Source organism: Mercurialis annua, linkage group LG7 (assembly GCF_937616625.2).
Source record: "Mercurialis annua linkage group LG7, ddMerAnnu1.2, whole genome shotgun sequence".
NCBI classification, from domain to species: Eukaryota; Viridiplantae; Streptophyta; class Magnoliopsida; order Malpighiales; family Euphorbiaceae; genus Mercurialis; species Mercurialis annua.
In genome coordinates, this window is record NC_065576.1 from 15951427 (window position 1) to 15977387 (window position 25961).

At 33.0% G+C, this 25961-nt stretch overlaps 4 protein-coding genes across 9 annotated transcripts; 3 read left to right on the forward strand and 1 right to left on the reverse strand.

The window, feature by feature from the left end:
• The first annotated feature begins 2352 nt into the window (after positions 1-2352).
• Positions 2353-3550, forward strand: LOC126657596 (zinc finger BED domain-containing protein RICESLEEPER 4-like). Its single transcript, XM_050352305.2, has 2 exons — positions 2353-3277; positions 3383-3550. Exons 1-2 carry the CDS (start codon positions 2899-2901, stop codon positions 3394-3396), a joined length of 393 nt encoding a protein of 130 aa, XP_050208262.1. The 5' UTR covers positions 2353-2898; the 3' UTR covers positions 3397-3550.
• A 1807-nt stretch (positions 3551-5357) lies between these two features.
• LOC126657585 (protein PSK SIMULATOR 1) lies at positions 5358-9100 on the forward strand. Its single transcript, XM_050352294.2, has 12 exons — positions 5358-5690; positions 5912-6216; positions 6287-6379; positions 6464-6551; positions 6689-6782; positions 7178-7275; positions 7564-7651; positions 7850-7950; positions 8327-8443; positions 8513-8589; positions 8667-8711; positions 8793-9100. Exons 1-12 carry the CDS (start codon positions 5514-5516, stop codon positions 8965-8967), a joined length of 1458 nt encoding a protein of 485 aa, XP_050208251.1. The 5' UTR covers positions 5358-5513; the 3' UTR covers positions 8968-9100.
• A 6130-nt stretch (positions 9101-15230) lies between these two features.
• On the reverse strand, positions 15231-21439 carry LOC126655834 (uncharacterized protein At5g08430). Of its 6 annotated transcripts, none has more exons than XM_050350148.2 (9): positions 21138-21438; positions 20993-21063; positions 20584-20771; positions 19676-20516; positions 19392-19504; positions 18095-18154; positions 16468-16518; positions 16273-16345; positions 15231-15506 (listed from the first exon to the last, which is right to left on the reverse strand). In XM_050350148.2, exons 1-9 carry the CDS (start codon positions 21233-21235, stop codon positions 15388-15390), a joined length of 1614 nt encoding a protein of 537 aa, XP_050206105.1. In that variant the 5' UTR covers positions 21236-21438; the 3' UTR covers positions 15231-15387. The 6 variants fall into 6 exon arrangements, 5 of the variants coding, with proteins under 5 accessions (XP_050206105.1, XP_055959567.1, XP_055959568.1 ...); XM_056103592.1 differs by having other exon boundaries at positions 15231-15491; positions 16236-16345; XM_056103593.1 differs by having other exon boundaries at positions 15403-15491; positions 16262-16345.
• Positions 21440-22381: 942 nt separating this feature from the next.
• LOC126656911 (uncharacterized) lies at positions 22382-24086 on the forward strand. Its single transcript, XM_050351533.1, has 4 exons — positions 22382-22445; positions 22563-22676; positions 22758-23637; positions 23735-24086. The coding sequence occupies exons 1-4, from the start codon at positions 22382-22384 to the stop codon at positions 24084-24086; spliced, it is 1410 nt and encodes a 469-aa protein (XP_050207490.1).
• The last annotated feature ends 1875 nt before the right edge of the window (positions 24087-25961 follow it).

The following is a 25961-nucleotide window of genomic DNA, read 5'->3' on the forward strand; positions in this document are numbered from 1 at the left end:
CCTACCTCAATAAGGAAAAGATAGAGAAAATACCTCATCATTCTAATACTTTTATTTTTTTACTCTAAAGCATGTTTATATTATGATTATACCTACTTTTTATTGATTTTTTACTCTAAATATATATTTTTACTCTAACCATATGACAACTGTCATATTTTTATATTTCTTTCTTTTTTTTTCTCTCTCCTCTCTCCTCTCTCCTCTCTCCTCTCTCTTCTTCTTCTTCTTCTTCTTCTTCTTCTTCTTTTTCTTCTGTTCTTCGTCAATTTTTTCTTCTTTTTTATTTCTTCTTTTCTTCTCCATTTTTTTCTTTCTTCTCTATCGTTCCTTCATCGCTCCGCCGCCCTTTCTTCATCGCTCCACCGTCGCTCCACTGTTCTTTCATTTTTTTTATTTTAGCGAACTTTTCTTTAATTCATGGCGATTATTGCAATTTTTTAACATTCAGATATAAATAAATTACTCTTGATTTTTTTTTCAATTTTAGATCTAAAAATCTGCATGAAAAAACAATATTATGATGAAAAAAACGATTTTCTGCACAAAAAACGATTTTCTGCAAAAAAACAGCATCTGATTATCATATGATTATCATAACACTGCATAAAAAATGATTTTTTATAAAAAAAAAATCTCAGATTATCATATGAGTATCACTGTATATCATAATGTTATCATAACACTGCATAAAGAAAGATTTTCTACAAAAAAAATTGATTATCATGTTGTTATCACTGTATTATCATCTCGTAATCATAATATAATCATATGATACCGGGATGATAATGTATTATTGTACCTAAATGATAATGTTATGACAACGACATAATAATAAAATTATGATAACAGTATGATAATATGATACCTATAAGAAAAAAATTACATAAAAAATATGATAACGAGATGATAATGTGAAGAAAATAGTATTACAATGAAGTATAATAAGGTCATGTTATCATACTATTATCGTCACCTTATCATCTTATAATCATAATTTTTTTGTAATTGTTTTTTTCATACATGTATAATATTATCATACTGTTATCATACTGTTATCTTCACATTATCATCTCGTTATCATAATTTTTTTGTAATTATTTTTTTCATACAGATATCATATTATCATACTATTATCTTTACATTATCATCTCATTGTCATAATTTTTATGTGATTTGTTTACATATAGGTATCATATTATCATACTATTATCATAACTTTATTATTTTATTATCATCTGGTTATCATACCGGTGTCATGAATCTTTTTGTAATTCTATTTTCACGTACGTTATCATCCAGTTATCATAAGCTTACCATAATTCATTATCATCTAATTATCATACTCCAGTGTTATGATAACGACATGATAATCAGAAACTATTTTATCATACATTATCATAGATATTATCATATATGTACCATAAATATTATCATCTCGTTATCATATGATAAAACATTATCATATGACACTATTTCTGTAAAAAAAATTCCATGTAAGTATCATATTATCATACTATATAAGCTTATCATTATATTATCATAAAAACATTATTGTACTATTATCATTATCGTACATTTCTATTATCATAACCTTATCATAATCATATAATGTTATGATAACGATATATTAATACAGTGTTATTCATATGATAATCAGACACTGTTTTTTTAGTAAAAAATCAATTTTCTCTGCAGTGTTATGATACTTACATGATAATGCAGTAATGATACTCATATGATAATCAGAAGCTGTTTTTTTTGCAAAAATCGTTTTTTTGTGCAGAAAATCGTTTTTAATACAGATTTTTAGATTTAGAATTGGAAAAATTCAAGAGTAATTTATGTAGATCTGAAAGTTAAAAGAAATCGTATTAATCACCACGAGTTGAGAAAAATCGCTAAAATCAAATATGAAAAACGGCGGAGCGACGGCGGGATGATGGCGGAACAACGACGGAGCGATGAATTAACGATGAAGAAGAAGAGAATAAAAATGAAGAAGAAATAAAGATAAAGAAGAAATAAAGATAAAGAAGAAGAAGAAGAAAATGAAGAAAAAAATGGCGGAAAAAAAGAACAGAGAAGAAGAAAGCCAATGGAGAGGAAAGAGAGAAAGAGAAAAAGAGAGAAAAAAGGAAAAAAAATGACAGTTGTCACTTACAAATCCCTAATAATATAGTTAGAGTAAAATAATAATAATGAATAGGTATAATTATAATATAAATAGGTGTTAGAGTAAAAAAGTAAATATATTAAAATAGTGAGGTATTTTTTCTATCTTTTCCTTGTTGAGGTAGAAAATCATATTATTTTTAAAAAGAGAGTATTTTTCCTAATTTTCTCTAGGATAAAATGTTTCTTGTCTTTCCTTTTAATAATATTTCCTTAAATACACAGCAAATAGAATACTAAAAGATGAAACTGACAACATTAAAGATAAGTAACTGAAGAAAAACACATAGAATTAAAATATGAAGTTAGTGGTCATTACCACTAATTAACCATTAATTTTTCTGGGTAATGTCCTTTGTAGGTGTTGGCCAAAGGAATTAATTTTCCATTTGTGTGCTCAACTGGCTGCTGACTTATAACATTTATCCCCTCCTTCAGACAATGCAAATTCAGGATATTGGAGTTCCATAATGGCAGACGACTCTCATGAAGCATCTACTGGAGATAACTCATCGCAATGAATCAGAATTTAGATGTCAATATCAATGATCCGCTTGTCAAGAATGACTTACGGACTTGGAAGGGCTTCTCCTTATCGCACTTTAGGAAAGGTCGGAGTAGTCTCTTCAATGGTACCTTGAAACCTTTTCAAGCAGATCTAGTCAGTCTTCAGAGGCTGTTTCTGCTCAAACACCAATCCTGCCACCACCTGCAAAAAGGCATATGTCCCTTATGAAGGCCAAATTTGATGAGCAGAACAAGGGTAGTGATTCTGGTAGTAGGAAATATGAGCTGGAATTGTACCTAAGTGAGGCTACGGTTGAGAATGATGACGATTTCAATATTTTGAAGTGGTGGAAGCTAAACTCACGGAGATTTCCAATCCTTTTGAGGATGGCTCGATATATTCTTGATGTTCCTATCTCTACTGTTGCATCTGAATCAGCATTTAGTACTTTTAGCAGAGTACTAGATTGCTTTAGGAGTTCTTTAACTCCAAGATTGGTGGAAGCATTGGTGTGCACTCAGAATTGGCTTAAAGCAGAAGCCTGCCCTTTGGTGATTGAAGAGTGCCTCGATGAATTGGAACCCTTTGAGCAAGGTTATGTCCTTAAACTAACTTCTATTTATTATCTGATCTGTAATTCCTTTTATATTTAGAACTATCTAATAGTTTATGTTCTTATGTTGTTGGTTCCTAATGCAGGGTTGCCGAACTAAAAAGTTGGACTCTTGCTGATTTTTGCTTTTGTGGCAACTTGGTGTGGAAGCGAATTTTGCTATCGTTGCCTAATGATGCCTGTTGCCTAAAGCCTGATGCTGCTTGTTGTCTGGGTTGTCCCTGCCCCTATACAGAAAACTGGTGGAAGCACTTAACAAGGTTGTGAAATTTTAAACTTCCTTCAAATTGCTTTACTGTTTTGCTTTACTGTATATTTTAAAATTTTCTATTTGAAAGGGTTTTACTTTCAAATTGCTTCATAAGCTTTCTGTTTTGGTTATAACTTATAACCTATGAATCTTTTATTACTTTCAAATTGCTTCAAAGCTTTCTGATTTGGTTATAAATTATAACCTATGATTCTTTTATTGCTTTTAAATTGCTTCACAAACTTTCTGTTTTGGTTATAACTTATAACCTATGAATCTTTTATTGCTTTGAAATTGCTTTACTGTTTGGTTTTGGGCTATGATGAAGCTTCCACCACTTCAAAAATCTGATAGTATATAAGGCCTTAACATATTTGCATGATGAGGCTTTAATTTAGCCACCATGTGGATTACATCGTTATAGAGATGTGAAAACCTTATTCTGAGCCCCTATTTTTAAAAAAACATTTCATTTTTTTCTGATTTTAAAGTGTAAATACTTCTTTTTCATATAAATATTACTCTTTTCAAGTTTTTCAATTAGTTTTAATTGGCTCAATTCAGGAAATGTTCTTGTTCTGAATTCTGTGATTCTTCATTCATGAGATTCCTGTACTGCTTGGGTACTGGAAATGGCTATTTTTGAATGCTATAGGCCGACAGTGTGCATAGTTCAGTTATATTTTTGATAACTTTGACATATAATTTGATTTTTGGATGAATGTAATTTATATAGTTCATTAGTTTTTGCTACTTAGCTGTTCATTATTATTTTTTCTACTTCAGTAGTAAATGAGATGAATGTAATCTTTAGCAGCTTAGTTTTTACCTTTTGCTACTTCAGTTAAGAAGTAGGCTTATGAATTTGTGATGTTATTTGTCATTATTCAAGTTTGAACTATTCTTTTTCATTATATTTCATTCTTCAATGTAAATTAATTTTTTTAGAATGGATGAATTATCTTTTTCATTGTAATTTTTTAAGGTTTTATTGAATGTGTCCCAAAAAATAAATGGGCTTTTTAAATGGCCCAAACCGTTTTAAATAACCGATACCGAACCGAACCGATTGAAATTTTCGGTTAAAAAATATTTCGGTGTGTGGTGAAAAAACAAACGGTCCGGTGTCTAAATCAATTAATTTCGGTATGACCGGTTTTGATCATTTTGGAACCGAATCGACCTATGCTCACCCCTACCTGAAAGTGTTAAAAAAGGCTTCTGGAACCCTAAGTGTTTAGATATGGTCAATTTTAGTACGTCAAACTTGCAAACTGGCCCATAAACTTTTAAAGATATTGCAATTAGTCCAATTTTTTAGACTTAGATAACAATCTTTTTGGATTTTTATAAGCTATTTGTGACTAATTACGTTTCAATCCTCCAAATTTGCAACTGCGCATGAATCTATACAGCTTGAATCCAATTAGCGGATCACAAACTCGTCATCTGAATAATATTTTTTTGAAAATCATCAGTTGACGCTTCAGTCCCTTTTCTTTCATTTTTCCGAAAAATAGGTATCTACATATTGGTATAAAATTCAGATTATGAATAATGATCAAAATAAACCATAGAAAAATGTGTAGGGTAAAAAAGAAAGGCAAAATATCTCAAGAAAATTGATGGCTTTGAGATATTTTGTCTAAAAGAAAAAAAAGGAAAGTTGTAAATTAGTATGTGAGAAAAGAGAACATCTAGAAGCATTAAAAATGAAATAAAAGTCAACGGAGAAGGTATGAAAATAGACCAGTTCTGGAGTCCAAACTGCGTTAGTTCCACCGCAGACATCTTTTCCATTAATGAATTTGAGTATTAATAATTAAAAAATAATAACCAAATATTGATTAGTCAAAAAGAAACAACAATCAAACAGTCTAATATATACATATTGTATCTAATGAGTTTATTTTGGTTTTAATTGCTTAGTTTACAAGCATAGTTGTTTGGATATTGCAGAAGAAAGCATGGGAGGACAGTGCTCTAAAAATTCTGTTGTGGCCAATAAAAGAATTGATGAGAAGGAGTCAACAAGTAATAGTAATAGTATTGTTTTGGATGAATCATTTTCACCGGATGAATTTTATGATGGTATTCCTCGCTATCCTTCTCTTAAATCAAGATCTTTCCGCTCTATTACCAAGGTATATAATCCTTTTATTGATTTACTTTAGTAGTTTTATAGCTCAAATGATATAAGCGCTAAGCAGCAAACTGCTAAGTCGTGGGTTCGATTCTTCCCACGAGCGCTCCCCCTCCCCAAATTATAAGTGATTTTTGACATAATAGGATGTTAGTAGCAAGCAAGGCTTTTAGTATTTGAAAAACAATAGTGAAATGATGATTTGTTGTATCTATCTCCAAGGTTTCGGAGGTGAGTTCGCGTTTCGGTAGAGCTAGCATTGAGGTGTTGGATACACTTGGGAGTAGCATGACAAATTTGAACTCCAGTAATGCATTTGCATCCACTGCCCCAACTAAAGGCAATGAACTAGGAATCTTAGCTTTTGAGGTAGCAAACACAATTGTTAAGGGCTCCACCCTTATGCATTCGCTTTCAAAATGGAATATACGCCATTTGAGAGACGCGGTGCTTCCCTCCCAAGGAGTGCAAAATCTGATTTCAAAAGATGTCGATGAGCTCATGACCATCGTTGAAGCTGACAAGAGGTACATGATGCGTCGTCCTTCATCTTTAAACTATGTTTCCCTTTTTTTATCTAAAAGGTTATTTTCGCAGGGAAGAGTTGAAAATTTTCTTAGGAGAAGTTGTTCGTTTTGGAAATGGATGTAAAGATCCTCAATGGCACGACTTGGACCGTTATTTTGAGAAGTAACATAAATATCCATCATACTTGTTTTATTTAGCATTTCTTTATTGAATTTTTGCGGAGTGAGTTCATATTTTGGTTTCCAGAATCAGCAGAGATCTTACTCAAAGAAAACTGAAGGAAGACCCGGTATCTATGATGGAGCTTCTCATGACTTTTGTTAAGCATACAGCAGTGAGTTTCTTCCCTTTAATTTTGGCTACAACAGATAAGTAATTACTTTTGAAGTGCAAAAATATAAACGAGTACATCAATAGCAGAAAAAGTCCATGTTTGAACTTTTAGTGTGAAGAAGAAAATTTGGTATGCAGGAACTGTACCATGAGTTGCAAGTGTTGGACAGAATTGAACAACAGTTTCAGCGTAGACGCCAAGAGGAGGGTAAAACAGCTGCTGTTCAAAAAGGTAATCTCTTCAATCGAACTAGTGTACAGATTTTTGAGCTCAACTTTTATATTAAACAGTGTCTATTCCTGTTACATTTAAGAATGCTCTAGCTGTGGAAATTCAAATGACTACTCGTCTCTTAAAATGACTGGAAACGGACTTTTCTGCTAATTTTCGAACTAATTATGCTTACCGGAAAAAATGCACTTTATACTGTGATTTCTGCTTATGTATAAGTAAATACACTACCAGTATCGTTTTGATAATGTGTATGAAGTCGTTATAAGCTGTAATGTATGACCATCTCTTGAGTAGAAAGTGAAGCCTTCATAGAAATTCAAATGCACTTAGTAGAGATAGATGACATATTTACTGCTTTTGTCCATGGGTTTGTGTTTCTCTCTGCATTGCAGGTGTCAGTATTGCAACACTGCGAACAGAGCTTAAAAGCAAGAAAAGTCAAGTTCGGAACCTGAAGAAAAAGTCCCTTTGGTCCAGAAGTTTGGAAGAGGTAGATCCAAATCCTGTTGATGTTGTTTACTTGAGGACCTTGAAAGAATGAAAAATATGTCTGGATTAACCAACTTTCATCATGTGTTTACGTGTTTTTTTAATCTTTCTAATACGTGGAAACACGATCTTTCTTTTTCAAGTTCATTCGTGTACATATTTTCCATAATGGAACACCAGACTTAGTTTCATACTTTAGCAGATGTTCTGATACATTAGAAAGTTAACTTTACCAAACATCAACTTCCTTATTTGAACAAGCTGAGCAATTAATTAATTTCGATCATAGGTTATGGAGAAGCTCGTCGATATAGTCAACTTCTTACTCCTGGAGATACACAACACTTTCAGCGGAGGAGGTATTCATTTTTCTAAAGGTATTTAAAAATCTACTGCATCCATTCTTGTGGCGAGTTCCGGAAAAAGAAAAATGAAAAGCACACTAAGAAACCATGTAAATAACACAAATAGCTTTATAAAGCTAAAGTACCCTGATATTATATAAACTCGTAATAATATTTTGACAATCCATTCTCATCGACTGTAGATTTCAATGCTATACTTGTAAAATGCAGGTGGTGATGAATCAATTAAAGCTAATAACAATCACTGGAGATTGGGACCTGCTGGCCTTTCTTTGCATTATGCAAATGTTGTCATGCAAATTGATACTCTAGTGAGTTTTTCTAATCTCTATGACTAGTACATCCCATTCTATGCTTTTCTGATGCCATTATCTCGGTAAAACTTCAAAAAGTTGCGAGTTTTACATTTTCTAGTTTCCACTTAATGATGCTTATTACAATATACATCATTTTACATGTACGAGCGAGTCTTGATAATAAAACAAGGATAAGTTCCTACTGATAGACATAAGGACAACAAAATTCTACTAGTGTGAACTGTTTTAAACACTAATGAGTTTTCTTGCAGTTTAAACTTGTCGGTGAGCATGTAATGCATTGCCCGGATTTGCTCTTAGTTAAATCTGAACTCGCTCTTAAGAAATTGATATCCCTGGCATTTTATTAAGAGCAGTTGCGTTCTAACAGGTGGCACGATCAGGTAGTATGCCTCCGAATACGAGGGATTCACTGTACCAGAACTTGCCCCCAAGTATAAAATCAGCTCTACGTTCCAAATTACAGTCTTTTCATGTTAAGGAAGAGGTATATATAAATGGTTTGATTATGAACTTTGACACTTTGAGACGGAATACTAAAGCTGAAATGCTGCAGGTCACCGTTACGGAAATCAAAGATGAGATGGAAAAGACTCTGCAGTGGCTTGTTCCGATGTCGACAAACACAGCTAAGTAAGAAAACTCTCAACATCTCAGCTGTATTTATATTGGTTTGCTCTCTGACGAGTCATTAACTTGGAATGGAACAGAGCTCATCATGGTTTCGGTTGGGTTGGAGAATGGGCGAATTCTGGGTGAGTATCATTTAAATATTTAAATATGAACGCGGTTGCGTCGGAAGATGATGACAGAATCAAAGTAAAATATGAATGCAGAGCTGAGGGAAATCGGAAAGCTAGCGCGTCAGCAGCGGATATAAATCAGATAGAGACGCTCCACCATGCGGACAAGGATAAAACTGAAGCATATATTCTGGAACTGTTATTGTGGCTTCACCATCTGGCCAAGAAATCAAAAGCAGTCCCTAATAGTAATAAGGTCAAGCCTTGAAATGGTAAATAATGTTGAAATAGTTGAGAAAATGATAGTATGTATGTACATTTTGAGTTGTAAACAATGGAAACTAACTTCAAATATGGAGCTTTTGCTCTAAAACTACCTATAAACCTTCATTGTTACCACAGATGTGCTACCTATAAACCAATGTTTTTATAACCGGACCGGCCGGTCGGACCGGATTAACCGGGAACCTATCATCTGTCCGGTCCGGTTGGACAGTAAAAATCCGAATTCAGAAAACCGGCCTAAAATCGGGTTGAACGGTAAAATCCGGTTTATTACTAAAACCGTAAGAATCCGGTTTTCAAAATATCTCGTAAAATCTGTAGATTTGTGCCAGGGACCACCATTCTTGCACCTCACATGAACTTTTTCCTTTTTGTATAAGGCTTATCCCCTTAAAATCCCCCCACCTTTTACCCCCAATTCGTTTGCACCCTCACGTTGTAAAATCACCAAATATACCCAAATTATGACCTTTCACTTTCAATTGTACCCTCAAGCATTAAATTGACCTCTTTTCACTTGAAAAATGTTCAAATCAATACTTTAAATTTTAACATATATTCTAAAATAGGATTTAATATTTTATTTAAAACAACAATAAACCTATTTTTTCAAGTGAAATGAGATCAATTTAATGTTTGAGGGTGCAATTGAAAGTGAAAGGTCGTAATTTGGGTATATTTGGTGGTTTTGCAACGTGAGGGTGCAAACGAATTGGGGATAAAAGGTGAGGGTTTTTTTAAGGGGATAAGCCTTTGTATAATAATAAGTCACTCTATTTATTAATATTACAAGACACTGCCACTCCGACAACTAGGGCTGAGCAAGAACCGAACCAAACCAAACCGAACCGAACTATGTTGTTTGGTTCAGTTTTTCGGTGAAAACGGTTTGGTTCGGTTCCTACTTTAGGTAAAGTTCGGTGTTCGGTTCGATTTGGGTGTTTTGAAAACCGAAAAACCGAAAAAACCGAATGAACCGAACTTTAATATAAAATATATAACTTTTTTAAAAATAATGTACATATATACTCATATTTATATGTTTTTTGTCTTTATATCTTTATTATTGTTGATATATGAATTAATAATTGTTATTTAAACATATATGAAAGTATATTAGACTCTAATTATTTAATATTTAAATTAATTTTAATAAAAAAATTAAAAAATAAAAAAAGTAATTAAATTCGGTTTTAACCAAATCGAACCGAACCGAACTGAAATATTTCGGTTTGGTTCGGTTCGGTTTTTTTACTTCCAAACTAAAAATTCAGTTCGGTTCGGTTTGGAAAATTTCCAAACCGAAAACCAAAAAAACCGAAAATTTTCCCACCGAACCGAACCGAACGAAACCGACCGATGCGCACCCCTACCAACAATTACCTCTCTTTTATTTTTTGCTGTATCACATCAAGAAATACTATTCTTTCTAAATAATTATTTTTCTTTTTTAAAAACATATTAATGGTTATTTATTTACCAATTATAATTACATTTCATAAATTTAAAACTTAATTTTATTTGAATATATTATTATATTTTTTATTTATAAATTTTCATTATATAATCTTAATTTAATAATTATTATTTATTAAAATAAGAAAAATCATGTTTTTCATATAGATAATTATTGTATATTTTTAAAAAGTGTTCGTTTATAATTATATTTAACAAATAACATTTAAAATATATATTAATTTAATATTTTATCATGTTTTAGATTTTTAATATTATACTTTTACTTTAAATAGTTAATATTTATCAAAATCAAAAAATCCCATCCAACACGGTTGAACCGGTCGAACCATGAATTTTCAACGAAGCCCGTTCGCTTTCCGGTCCGGTTTTAAAAACATCGCTATAAACCTTCATTGATTTCCCTTGGAATAACATAACCTTACAACTGCCCCTTTCCTCTTCAATGCATTTCTTCCTTACAACATCAACTTCTTTCCTTCGACTTATATTCTCAAAGTTTTTTTGCATTTTTTTTATATTATTATTGCTTTACATGCTTTACTTGACTCATAATATAATTTATCGGTTTTTATTTTATTAATCTTTATTTATTATAAAATTTAAAAATAATTAAAAAATTAAAAGTTCTTCGTCTTTTATTCTTCTAACAAATTGTACACTAGTATAACTGCCAAAAACATAAAATTTTAATATAAGAACATAAAATTTTAGTTAACTGATATTATTTACATACAATATATTTTTTTGTATATGTTTATTATTTGGCTTATTTATTGTTGACTAATATATTGGTGGTCAATATCAAAAGTGCTCCTGAAAATATTACATACAGCTTTCTATAAGATACATCATCCAACAAATAAATTCTACGAATTTAATTTAGCTGTCCTTATTATGATCATTTACTCATTAAGTATAGGAAAAATTGCACCAATAGTGTCCGTACTTTTAAAAAATTCTATTTTGGTGCATGTATTTTTATTTTATTGGGAAAAAGGGCAAATATGCCCCTATCATTTAGGATATGGAGCAAGCAGCCCCTCTTTGAATTTCAGATCTCAATTAAGCCTCTAACGTTTCAAAATCAGACCATATAAGCCCTTTTGTATAACACTATTAACGAAACGTTAGTTTCGGCCTACGTGGAATGTCCATGTTATATTCCACGTGGCCAAAAGGGGCAAATATGCCCTTATGGTTTAAGACGGGAGCAAATATGTCCCTATGGTTTACGGCGGAAACAAATAAACCCTTTATGAATTTTCGATTTCAATTAACCCCTCAACGTTTCAAAATCAGCACATACAAACCCCTTTGTCTAATATTGTTAACGAACCGTTTTATGTTGTTACATCATACTTACGCGGAATGTTCATATCATTTAATATCTTTGATAATATTTTCCGCATATCTTACTCATTTTTAAGTTCAAAAAACATTTTATTTTTTAAATAAAATTTTAGAGATCTTTTCAAACTTTTTTCATGTGGGGGCTTCAGACGAATGGTGCACATATTTCTTTCTTATAAAAAAACACGTTTGTTTGTTGTCTGTTTTGAACCCAGCTGGATTTGAACAGACATACGTATGATGTGTTTGTTAGTTCGAACCTAACTAGATTCGAAGCGACGAACAAAGATGGTTGTAAAATGATGTAACATAGGTAAAACGACGTTGTAAATACGGTAGACAATAAACGGAAGAAAGGAGAAGGGTCGAAGAGAATATATAATATGAAAAAAGGGCTAAAAAAAGTCTTTAAAATTTTATTTAAAAATAAAATAATTTTAAAATTTAACAATGAGTAAGTTACGGGATTGTTTTATTTGAGATATTAAATGATTTGGAAATTTCACGTAGCCATGGAGTAATGACATAGAACGTTCTGTTAACGATGTTAGATAAAGGGGGTTTAGATGTGCTGATTTTGAAACTCCGGGGGCTTAATTGAGATCAAAACTTCATAAAGGGCTTATTTGCTTCCGCCCTAAACTATAGGGACATATTTGCTCTCATCTTAAACCATAAAGGACATATTTGCTTCATGTAAGCAGAAACGAACGTTTGATTAACGCTGTTACATGAAGGGGTTTATATGGTCTGATTTTGTAACGTTAAGGGCTTAATTGAGATTTGAAATTCAAAGAGGGTCTTTGTTATAACATTTTTTTGGCTTATTTTCATATGTCGTCCCTGACATTCGAGCCTTCTATCACCATAGTCTTTAAACTTCATTTTCGGCCTGTAAACCTCCTAAACCTTGTTTTGGCGGTCACAATAGTCCTTTTGCCTAAAAATGACTAAAATATCCCTAGTTAACATGTAATTAAAAAAATCTAAACTGATCCAACCTCACACAACCAAACCTAAAATCACCTAATAAAACCTAAATTCATCTAACAAAATCTAAAAATCGACACCCATCTAACTAGGGGTATTTTAATGAGAAATTTAGAAATTTACCTAAAATAAAAAAATAATTGGACTTTATATCTCAATATGAAAAAAATTGTAAAAATACATCACTGTTTTAACTTGTTTATGATTTTACTCTTTATGTTAGAATATTTATTATTTTACTCTGACACACACATGCTCTCTCTCTCCCACTTGCTCTCTCCCCCTCTCGCTCTCTCTCTCTGCGTGCGCGCCCAGGTCTTACACAATATTATGCAGAACCATTTTTCATTCACTTTTTTTTGTTCATTCACTTTCCATTCAATTCTTTTTATTTTCATTCAATTATTTTTTATTCATTCAATTATTTTTAGGTCTTCCACAATCTTGCAAAACCACTTTCCATTCAAATTTTTTTGTTCTTCTTTAAATTAACTGGAAATTACAACTTTTATTTCTATTTTCTATGAATACTAAATTTTGAAGCAAGTTTATCAGAAAATTAAATAAATGTCAAGAATTTATTTTCATTTTCATTTTCCATTTTATTATCATGTCATTACCAGTATCGTATATACCATATTATTATATGATAATGTGATCATACTGCTGGATAATATAAGACAAAATCGCAGTATCATATTATCATATGATTATCGCTGTATAACTTTATCATATGATTATCACAGTTTCACCTTAACATGTAATTATCAGTGTATCATATTGCATTCACATCTTATTATCATGTCACTATCAATATCATATGTAGCAGATTATGATAATGTGATGATACTGCTGGATAATATAAGACAAAATCACAGTATCACATTATCATATGATTATAACTGTATCACCTTATTATATGATTATCACAGTTTCACCTTAGCATGTAATTATCAATGTATCATATTGCGTTATCATCTTATTATCATGTCATTATCAGTATCGTATGTAGCAGATTATTATATGATAATGTGATGATACTGCTGAATAATATTAGACAAAATCACAGGATCATATTATCATATGGTTATCACAGTATTACATTATCATATTATTATCACAGTTTCACCTTATCATATAAATATCAATGTATCATATTGCATTGTCATCTTATTATCATGTCATTATTAATATCGTATGTAGCAGATTATTATCATCTCGTTATCTTAATTTTTCTGTAATTTTTTTTCATACAGGTATCATATTATCATACTATTATCATTTTATTATCAATAAGAACCTTATCATACTATTATCTTGAAATTATCATCTCGTTATCATAATTTTTATGTATTTTTTCCATATATGTATCATATTATCATACTATTATCATAAGTGTATTATTTAATAATCATCTGGTTATCAATGGTATCAATAATCTTTTTATAATTATATTTTCACGTACGTTATCATCCAATTATCATAACCTTATCATACTTCATTATCATCTAGTTATCATACTACAGTATTATATGATAATATTATGATAATGACATGGTAATGTTATGATAACGACATGATAATATAGTGATATTCATATGACAATCAGATGTTTATTTATAAAAAAAATTATTTTTCTCTTCAGTTTTATGATAATGCAGTGATAATTAAATGCTGTTTTTTTTTGCAGAAAATCGTTTTTTTGTGCAGAAAATTATTTTTTCATTGTTTCTTATACAGATTTTTAGATCTAAAGGTGAAAAAATTCAAGAGTAATTTATTATAAACATAAAAAAAATATATATATTAAAAGGGTAATGTATTTTCTCTACCTTTTCCTTATTAAGGTAAGAAATCATATTACTTTCAAGAAGAGAGTATTTTTCTTAATTTTCTCTATTTTAATCATTTGTTAGGTAGGTCTTTTGTGACTGCCAAATCAAAGCTTAGAGAATTTATAGGCCGAAAATGATATGATAACAGAGCAAGAAGCTTTACAAATTTACAAGAAATTTAGGGACGAGGGGTGAAAATAAGCCTATTTTTTCAAGTTAAAGTGAAAAATTAGTTGAAATATTTTTAAATTAAAAAAGAGTGTCAAATCAAATCTTAAAGATATTACCAAAATAAAACACCTCCCTCTTTTCTACATTATTATTTGGTTAATATAATAAGTGGTGTCCATATATAATGATTGTTCTTTACTTTAATTCATGAATTAGTTATTCCTTAGATTTGTTATTCTATGACTTTATGGAATAAAAACTTAACTATTCTATTTCTTAATATTTCATTCCATCAACCAAATATAGTCACATGTGATGGGTCGATCACTCTTAATAAATGTGGTCCAACTCCAACCATTGTTCTAAATAAATGCTTTGGACAAATGATTGTAGAAAATTTAAATTAAGAAGAGAGACTGAATTTCCAGGATAATATATACTAATATTAGAAAAGAGAGAGTAACCAAAAATGGAAATCAAAAAGGGAAAGTTTCTGACAAATACATTTTCCCTATAAATAACCAAAAGCAAAAAAAGTTGCATCTTACAGCACCAATGGACAAGTTCCTGTGCAAGTATCAAGCAGTGACCGCTGATCCATCAATTTCTTCTGCAATAACCTTCGGCGTCTGTTTTAATAGTCGTTCCTGCTCACATGGTTTCTTCAGCGATTCTAGTCGTTCTAAACATTCATACAATGTTTAAAACAAACACAGGTTAAGGTTCACCGCAATCAAAGTAAACCAAATAATCACATCCAAAAATTACTTATAATGTAAACTGCCACAAACTTACAATATCTCAATTCGTATACTTTCGCTAGAGGTCAAGTGAGACACTTAACATGAGACCATAGCAGACAAGGAGGACAAAAAAACTTCACCAAATCTACTGCCTTATCATTTTTATTCAATACCCAGAATACTAACTCATGTTCACTAGAGTATGTGGATTTTGTAAAATATGTTTATGTACTATAAAATATTATATTTTTACATGTAAAAGATGTGCAATTAAATATTTGTGATGAATTTCTAAACAAAGTTTTGAGTATTATTCTTGTTCTAGACAATTCTTACTCTAAACAAAGTATTAACTACAGGCAATTTATTACAAAGTTATGATAGGACATCATCAGCTTTCACTAAGACAAGTATATTGAGTTTGATTAATGATCAACATTACGTCCGGTTCCCAACATTGTCAATCCATTACCTTTTCTTATTGTCAATCTATTACCCTTCCTTAGTGTGTCTTCCATCGTGAGATATATTTTCGTTTCTCTATATCAATGTGGTGACTAGTCGAAAGCCATTCATCTATTAACAAATCGTCCTTCATGTTAAATGATTTGGTTGCCGAGTTGTACTTAAAGGGTTTATGTAATGTAGCTGTATTCTAATTGGTTTATCCCGTTTCAAGATACGGGAAGACAAGCAAATTCAATATCACCTCAAAAGGATATTCTCTCCTCCATCCCTTCTCATTAGCAACATCAATGCGCTTTTGCAATCTCACTAGTTCTTTCTCCATCCACTGCAACAAAATTTTCCACTTAATAACGTGAACAAAAGGAAGAGGAAAACACCAAAGATAATAATATAGTGAGCATTTAAAAATAAAAATCATTAGCATCAAATCAATAGTATTTTACTTACATCTTTTGTTATATCTTCATGCAGAGACTTAGCCTTCTGTTCAAGCTCCACCTTTCAGACAATACAGCCTCATCAATTATTTTTGCACCCTCCCAAATAAAAAGCATGAAAAGTTGTTTAAGGTAGAAGTCCTTAGACATCTCAGCTTCCTTCTATCAGTTTTTATATGTACATCAATATTTTATTTTTTCTATATTCAGGAAATTAAGAAGTTGGCATAATACCTAAGTACTCGGGGAACAATACGAACCCGACACCGAAAAATGTTAGTTTAAGATAAAGTTTATCTTTATGGAAAAGAGGGTTTTAACACAGGTTGGGGTTTGATCGAAATCATTGAAAAGATGAATTTTAAACAGACGGATATCCGGCCTAGGATTAGTCCGTCAACTGCAGAGAAGACTAAAATATAAAAAACAAAAGAGACATAACATGACACCATTCACTAGGTCAAATACAACTCCACCCCAAAAAAACTTCTTGATGGTGGAGAAGGTGGGAAAATAACAATAAAGGTTCCACCTTCTCTATCTACATTACATGTGAGATGTGGCAAATTTACAAAAAAATACTATAAATTAAACAGTAATTTGGTTCAGTTTGTATTAAAAATTAAGCAATAATTACTTGTACTAAAGTAACAGACTCAACTAATTTATATATAGAAGATCAGGGACTTTATCAAATAACAATTCAACTTCTCCACCATCTCTCTATTACTCTGTAAAAGATGTTAAAAATTTACAAATTAGAAACACCATTTCCATCCAAAACATGCAGTGTCCAAAATCCAAAAAAATTGAAAGTATTCAAAACTCAATTTTCGTTCATCCTTACTTACAATCTTACAGACATTACATAAATCCAATCTTCAATCAATTTCAAAAGTCAAAATAGTTACAAATTGAGATTCAAAATCATACCTTCGCCACTAATGGCTGAATTTCGATGAGCGGTGTAAGTGAGGATTCAAACAAGAAAAGAAAGAATGATGGGAAAGACTATTACGACTATTGACTATATCATACATACTGGCCTGGGTATTTATACTTTGTATTTGTTAGATTCCATCTTAAATCCAATATTCAAATGCAATACTTTACACACACACCATTTATGTGCATATATATGCTCTATGTGACCATGCATTGATCTTCTTCATCTTTACAAATAAATACTCCCTCCGTCCGTCCCAAATTGATAGGCATGTTCAGATAAACACAAGTATTAAGAAATTTAAATTATCTAGGTAAAATGTCTTAATATATAAAAAAATTACCATATTTTCCCTTACTTAATGAGTTAGAGCTATTTTTATGTTGTATGGAAAATTTATTAGTAACAGTACTTCTCTTTGGAAACTACAAAGTCCAAGAAAAGAATTGCAACATCCAAGACAAACACACCTTCTCTACAATTAGCCTCCATATACAATGTGCAAAATTAATAACGAAGAGTTGATAATGAATCTATTAATACTATAACTAAAAAGGGTAAATATGTCATTCAACGCCTACTTAATATGGGTCCTATAATTTGCGACAAGAAAATGAAAAATGTTGTGTATCAATTTGGGACGGAGGGAGTAATTAAGGCATGAACTATAGGCAGGTTATCAAAGACTTACAACAGTAAGCTTGGGTAGTAAGCCCTTCTCCACTGTTTCTCTCAATTCGCTAATCTCTTCCTGCAAACAATAACACTGAATAAATCGCTTTCAAAAAAGATTACAATAATGATAAAATTAGCAACCAGAACAACACTAAATATTGATGGCATTAAGTCAAGTCCTGTAATAACAATACCTACAGAAAGCAAATTATGTTGCAGCAATGATAGGAATACTGTAATAAAATAAGACACATTTTATTGACACTACCAAGTTTATAAAGCATATAATAGTTAGATTTAATTACCAAGAAACCCCGACCTTTATCAGTTGTTTAATTTTATTCTGTATTTTCAGTTTTTTTATTTTTCCCATACTTCACCATTAATTTCAATTGTATCACGTACTTTCATACAGAAACATTGAATTCACTTTTAACATTTCAATTATTTTATAAAAATTAAGTATTATTCACTATTTGGACATTATAAAGAACTAACAATTTAGCATTCACTATTCAAACATTTATAATTATTTAAATTATTATATTTTTATATAGTGATGGAAGCATACAACAAATATATATAAAAAAAAAAGAGAGAGACTATGACTGATGTTTAAATTTGAGTATTTTACAAATGAAAGTATGTATCTATTATGTTATTATCGAGTTATATGTAGTTTGTGAAAAAAATTAGTACCACCACGTCAATTAAAGATGTGAAAAATAATAGAAATATTAGATTTGAAATAAAAATGAAAGAGGTGGAATAAAATTGAAGAAACAGAAAGCATATGATAAAATGAGAATTACTAATAGGATATATTTGGATAAAAAAAATTGAGAGTATATGATAAAAATGAAACTTTAAAAGTTCAGAATTTTTTGGTAATTAAGCCTATAAATTAAATAATGCTTGCAAAAGATGTTCTTACATGAGCTACTTGATTTACTATGTACGTCCTCAGTAAGATCAGGCCCATATTTCCCAACAAGATTTTGGATATCTTGGACTGGAAATTCGCTTTGATATAGCTCAAAAATGTTACGTTACATTATCATGCATTAAAAACTAACCTATCCTTTGGTCAAACGCATATGGTAAACAAGAACAATGAAATTGTATAAAAACAAAGACGATAATAAAAAGCATATTCAAATTTGAAGCAGTATGGTCATATATGAATCCATGAAGGCATTCTACAGATTTCCGAAAATCTCTACAGAAAATTCCATCAAAGTAAGGCTGCCTAATAGGAGCATCAATTGATAATTGAGTTTAGCGCACTCTTTGGATGAGAAGAGTTTGCTTACCTCACAAAAATCTAGATCAGATAGCATTGAAATGCTGACATCGGTTGGAACATTAAAAATCTTTAGAATAATTTCACCATTGTTGTCACCAGCTGTTGCGGTTTTCTTTATATCTAAGCACACAAAAGTAACAAAAAAGAGTAAAATGCAATTAAAGATCAATTTTCAGCCTAAAGAAACCAATATCGTCGACAAGGGGAAAAAATTAGTTGAAAAGGAAACCAAACAATTTTGCTTAAGACAAATGGTGTACAAAATCAGAATTCTTAATCAAAAATAGCAACCTGTTACTCTGGAAAGCTGGTGAGGCTTTCTGTGCGTGCAATCTCTTGGGTCGTTTTTGACTCTCACGAAACTTCCAACAACCTTCTTTTCAAAACTTTCTTGACCATCTAAGAGCTTCTCCACCAAGCTTCTCCTCAGGTATACAAGTTTGATATTTTCTGAAACAACAGATGCAAAGCAGCTTTCTTTCACTGTAGGAGCTTCCACGTCTTGAAATGTTTCATCAATTCTCCGCTTTTTGCGACTTGCCAAGTCTTTCTCACTCCGATTACTTGGGCACTTTTCAATTTTTATCAAATTGTCATCCTCATCTGATTGATCTAAGTACTCAATTAAATGAGCTTCTAGGAGATTATAAATCTTATTCTTATTCAGACATCTTCTCCTGAAGACTGTAAATAGCTTTTCATCACAAATGATCTTCTTCCGATTTTTTGGATCAGAAAGAGCGTTTCCCCGAATATATTCAGAGATAATTGAATAAACATCATATTGTGATAACATTTTGGTTGTATCTTTACCAAGAGATCCAAGAAACTCAATAAGATGTTTTGATCCCCATCCACAAAACTCCACTGCCTTGGTTGCCTTGCCTTTGCCAATTGTTTCAAATTCTTCAGCATCATCTACACCACTATCAGAGTGTATCGAATCATCGTCTTTTTTGCCTCTACGAATTTTATTCGACTTAAAGCTACCCGATAAGACTTGACCCTTTCTCATCTTGGCATCTGCAGTATAGACATCATCCAAATTCAAGCCTTCTTCTTCTTTGATGATATCCCAGTACTCCAAAAACAAGCATTCAAATGTATTTCGATCAGTTAAATCGATCTTACCCTGCAATCAATAAATACCATCAAAGAAATGCTTAAATACAGTAGCTAAATGGGACTAATGGAAATACCTTATCAGTGTCCAAATTATCTTTTTCTTCTACGAGGATGACAAGTTCTAAGCAGTCACTGCACAGTCCTTTATCCCCTTGAACAAGTGCAAACTCGGCCTGCTCAATGCATTCTGCGCATACAGCATTAGGACAAGAATAGCAGTAAAATTTGGAGGACTTGCGGCATTGCAAACAGGAATGTCGATCTGAAATATGAAAGATATAAGAATAAGAATTATAGTGAGTACTGAGTATAACAATAGCATGCATAAACCAACGGGATTCGTCTAAGTAGTAAACGGCTTGGTATTGCTTAAGCAAGGTCTCGGGTTCGAGACACATTAGCAGACTCACCCACCATGCCAGGTGCGCGAAGCGGGTCGGATGGGCAACCAAAAAAAAAGAATAGCATGCTAAGAAAGCTTACCGCAAGTCCATGATTCTCCGGATGTTACGAAGGAGTCTACGCATGTTGGATGATAAACCTTTAAACAATGACTGCACACAAATACAGTACAATACATGAGTAGGCTCGAAAAGAAAGAGATCGTTAGGGTTTGAAAGAGACTGACCGGTGCTCGCACAGAATTAGGTCTCCGCCATCTTTGCAAACAAAGCACCAATCTTCACACTCTCTCTTCTTCACACTCTGCTTCTTTCCTCCTCTCATTGTCAAACCCCAATTCCCACTTCAATTCAACACTCTTCTCCTCAACATCAAATCATATTCACAAACTTTTACCTTTCAAAACTAGTACATTGTAATTAGAGCATATTCATTTATAATCTTCTATCACGAAAACCCTTAATTTATTAAGTGGCTTTTGATAGTGTTTATTATTTCTTTCACAACCACTTCCATTTACTATCTTTCCAAATTTTTAAAATTTTACTTTCTATACTGATTTTTATTTGGCCGAAGGTAAAAAAAAAAACCCTTGAATTTTTCAGAAAAGTGCAAGACAGCCTTTTTACTTTTTTCTGTCTCAAATCGACCTTTCAATTTTTTTTAAACAAAAAACCCTTTCCGTCCCCTTTTTTCCGTTAGCTTGCTGACCTGGCCGTTAAACCCGTTACCCACTCAGCTCACCATTTAATTTTTGCTGATAGGGCATTAATTACATTGCCCTGTTATCAAAATATTACCGTTTGGTAATAAATGAAGAAAAATCGTTTTCCCCTAACCCATATCAAATCCCTAACTTTTCTGATCTCAGTATCTTCTTCCCAAAAAAAAAAGAATCTGCAGTGAGTAGTTGCGTCAATTTTTTTAGGATTTTACTCTCTTTTAACTCTAAAAGTGGATTCCATTCATTGTCATTTTGTGAAGAAGAAACAGTTGAAGAATCTTGGTGACCCTACATGAAAGGTATGTACTTTTGTCACTTTGCTACTGATTAATGCATAAAGTAATGGGTTGGTGATAATGCTTAAAATAATGCTTCATTATTTCGAAAAATGCACAACCAACTTGAAAAAATTGTTTTTAATTCATGGGTATTTGGGGTAATTTCTTGCTGATTTAGGGTTTTTCATTGAGTCTTGTCATTTTAATTAGGGATTTGTAAAAATGTTCTGAAATTGATTTAGGGCTTGTAATGAGTCTGTGTATTTGATTTAGGGTTTGTTATACTATTTATGAAATTGATTTAGGGCTTTTAGGAAGCCTTATGGCTGTTGTGATTTGTGATATTGTGGTTTTGCAAATGTCTTATTTTCATTGCTTGGTTTACGGTCGGGATGGAGAAAATAATAGATGTTTGCTTCCATTTTGGGGGGACTTGGAGGAGCACCCCTTTTTTAAGTTACGTCGACGATGTACAAGAATTCTTTCCCAACTTTGATGCTGACTACCTATCTCTTGATCACATTAGGGAAAGGTATCATAAGTACTTTGGATTCCCTAATGTGAGCAAGATTTTCTTTTGCATCAATAGAAGGCCCCTGTCAACCCACATGTTCCTGACACAAACGGATGCAGACATTTCTGAGGATAGTGAACCAGAAGGGTGATAGAATTAGGCTTGATGTTTACTCAGACCATGATGTGGACAGCCCTGTTTTTCTTGCAGATGTGCCTACACTGCCCTGGCATGATTCTCAAGGAGACAGTGAGCATATTGATGTTTTGGAGTGAGATAAAGGGCCAACTGTTGATGTGGTAGATAAAGGCCCATGAGTTGATGTGGCAGATAAAGGCCCAGGAGTTGATGAGGTACATAACAGCCCAAGAGTTGATGAGGTAGTTATGGAGGCTGAAGATGGGCCAATGGAGGAGCCTGGTTTGCAGGGTGAGGCCCATTCTGAGAGTATTGAGGTTGAGGTTGAGGCTGACAGTATTGAGGTTAAGGCTGAGAATATTGAGGTTGAGGCTAATGTGGGGAATGATGCTGAGGGAGGAAGTGAGTCTGAAAATGTAGAGAGTTCAGATTCTGAGGGGGCAGATAATAAGGTTGAGGGGTCAGAAGGTGAGGGGTCAGATAATGAGGTTGAGGGGTCAGATATTGATGTTGAGGGGTCAAATTCTGAATCTGATGAAGAGGGGTCAGATTCTGAATCTGTTGAAGAGGGGTCAGAGTCTGGTGGTTCAAAGGCAGAGGGTTCTAATGCTGCTTCTGGGTCCAAGGTAGAGAGTTCAGAGTCTAGTGGTTGTGAGGGGGATAAATCAGATGGAAATCAATCTACATATTTTTCTGATTCTGATTTGGGTTCATATGAGGTAGGAGGCAGTGGTAGTGATGAAGGGACTGCAAAAAGAAGAAAAAGTGGCAAGAGGAAATACAGTGAGAAATCAACTTCCGATCTGGCTGTTGGCATGACATTTGCTGATGCAGTAGAGGTAAAGAAAGCCATAGCTGATGTGTCAGTGGTCAATGGAAAGCCAATTAAGTTTATTAAGAATGAACCCAATAGAGTTAGGGTAGGCTGTTTTGAAAAGAACTGTCCATTCTTGTTTTTTGCTGCTAGATCCTCAAAGGATGAAAGGATGATGATTATGACCCTAAATTTGACTCATAGATGTGGTAGGAAGTTCCAAAATAGGAGTGCAAGTGCTAGATTTGTGGCTGACAAGTTTGCAAAGAAATTAAAGCAAAACACTGAGTTGAAAAGTAGGGAAATGAATGAAAGAAGATTTTAAGGTGAATGTGTCAATTTCCATATGCAAGAGGGCAAAGAGAAAAGTGTTGACAGAACTAAACTCCAATTACAAAGTTGAATTTGCAAGATTAGATGCCTATGCAGCTGAGATCAGAAGAACTAATCATGGCAGTAGTGTTCAAGTTGAAGTCTGTCCAATTATGGAAAGAGAAGGCAGAAGAGTGTTTAGGAGGATGTTTATATGCTTTGAGACTTGTAAGAGGGGATGGTTGAATGGCTGCAGACCCATCATAGGCATGGATGGCTGTTTTTTGAAAGGAGTAACCCAAGGTCAACTACTATGTGCTGTTGGCAAGGATGGTAACAACCATATGTACCCAATTGCTAGAGCTATTGTGGATGTGGAGGACAAAGATAATTAGAGATGGTTCTTGGACTATCTCATTTTTGCCCTGGACTTGAAGAATGGTGTTGGCCTGACAATAATCTCAGATATGCAGAAGGTCAGTGGTTCCCTTAAAGTTAATTTCATTTTTGTGTTTTTTGTGTAATAACAAAAGTCCAGGGGGTTTTTTAAACCAACTTAATAAGTTCAGGGGTTTTTTTAAACCAACTGAACAAGTTCAGGGATTTTTTTAAACCAACTTAACAAGTTCAGGGGGTTTTTTAAACCAACTTAACAAGTTCAGGGGTTTTTTAACCTAATAGAAACACAACTATTACCATTTTTAGCAACTTTAAACAAAGTTTGATAAATTTATTACAAGGGTTGGTGCCAGTTGCAAGTGAAGCACTTCCAAAGGCTGAGCACGGATTTTGTGCTAGACATGTATATGCCAATTGGAGTAAGGACTGGAGAGGTGGTGAATTGAAGGTGAAGTTTTGGTCCTGTGCTTAGAGCACATATGAGGAAGAATTGATTGAAAACTTGAACAAGATGGCAGCTGACCATGGTGATCAAGCACCTCTTGACTTGCTCAAATACTTGCCTAATAAGTGGTGCAAAGCTTACATCAGTGCCAGATGCAAATGTGACATGGTAGACAACAATGTATCAGAGACATTCAATTCTTGGGTGAATGAGTTTAGAGACAGACCAATTATCACACTCCTAGAAGAGATTAGAAAGAAGGTGATGACTAGGATAACTGAGTACAAGAAGTTCACTTCCATATGGCAGGGGGACTTCTCACCTGATTGCTTGGCTACCTTTGAGAGTAATTTCTTGTTGAGCACTGACTATGAGGTCATCTACAATGGTGATGATAGCTACGAGGTCAGTCATGGTGATGACCAACATACTGTGGTTGTGAAGCAGAAGGCTTGTACATGCAGGTTGTGAGATATTAGTGGGGTTCTATGTTCACACGCAATTGTAGCCATATACCATGCTGGTGGAAACCCATTGGAGTACATATGCAACTGCTTCAACAAGCGTATGTTTGAGAAATGCATATCACTTTGCACTACAACCTGTTAGGGGAGTGAAGTTTTGGCACTGTGATCAATACCAGCCAATTGAGCCCCCACCATTCAAGAAACCACCTGGCAGGCCAAAGAAGAATAGGGTCAGGGACAAAAGTGAGTCAAAGAAGAATACGGTTAGGGACAAAAGTGAGCCAAAGAGGCCAACGACCTCTCAGAAGTTGGGGAGAGCATGTGGTCGTGTTACATGTGGTCTATGTAAAGGGGTAGGCCACAACAAAAAACCTTGCAAAAACAAAAATGATGGTCCTTCTACTATGGAGAATGAGGGACCAGCAGCAGTAAGGGGGGGACCAGCAGTGGTGAGAGAGGGACCAGCAGTTGTGAGAGAGGGACCAACAGTGGTAAGAGAGGGACCACCAGTTGTGAGAGAGGGACCACCACAACCTACTCATGTCAATGTTGGTACTAGAGGACCACCATTAACTCAAGAATCAACGGTATGTCATTTGCCTTTCTATTTTTTTGGTCCAGTGTTTCAAATTTAACCTAATGTATTTTGCCTTTTGTAGAGCTTTCCAAGAACTTTCCAGGGAAATGCAAGGCAAAAACTGAAAGTGAGAAAGGCACTTGCTAGAGACTATGCAAAGAATGTCGGCAAAGAACAACTCAACAGTGGTGTTGGGGTGACTTATTGTTGGCAAATAATCGCAAGTGTACGATATCGCTCAAGTAATATAACTTGGAAGACCAAGTATCGATCCCACAAGGAACAATGAACTAAACAACTAATTTCTAATATTCTTTAATTGGCTAGTAGGAAAATAAATGAATTTGTGTAAACTAATTATGATCTAAAGTGAATTAACTCA

Excerpts from the sequence above, each read along its gene's own strand:
- LOC126656911 (XM_050351533.1), top strand. The coding sequence starts at position 22,382 with ATGTACAAGAATTCTTTCCCAACTTTGATGCTGACTACCTATCTCTTG. Across the intron at positions 22,446-22,562 it reads CTTGATCACATTAGGGAAAG|TGAACCAGAAGGGTGATAGA; the intron begins GTATCATAAGTA and ends TTCTGAGGATAG. Across the intron at positions 23,638-23,734 it reads GCTAGATTTGTGGCTGACAA|GGCAAAGAGAAAAGTGTTGA; the intron begins GTTTGCAAAGAA and ends CATATGCAAGAG.
- LOC126655834 (XM_050350148.2), bottom strand. The coding sequence starts at position 21,235 with ATGAGAGGAGGAAAGAAGCAGAGTGTGAAGAAGAGAGAGTGTGAAGAT. Across the intron at positions 18,155-19,391 it reads CTGATCTAGATTTTTGTGAG|GAAGAGATTAGCGAATTGAG; the intron begins GTAAGCAAACTC and ends TATTGTTTGCAG. Across the intron at positions 16,346-16,467 it reads ATGAAGATATAACAAAAGAT|TGGATGGAGAAAGAACTAGT; the intron begins GTAAGTAAAATA and ends ATTTTGTTGCAG.
- LOC126657596 (XM_050352305.2), top strand. The coding sequence starts at position 2,899 with ATGTCCCTTATGAAGGCCAAATTTGATGAGCAGAACAAGGGTAGTGAT.
- LOC126657585 (XM_050352294.2), top strand. The coding sequence starts at position 5,514 with ATGGGAGGACAGTGCTCTAAAAATTCTGTTGTGGCCAATAAAAGAATT. Across the intron at positions 5,691-5,911 it reads CTTTCCGCTCTATTACCAAG|GTTTCGGAGGTGAGTTCGCG; the intron begins GTATATAATCCT and ends TCTATCTCCAAG. Across the intron at positions 6,380-6,463 it reads TTGGACCGTTATTTTGAGAA|AATCAGCAGAGATCTTACTC; the intron begins GTAACATAAATA and ends TTTGGTTTCCAG.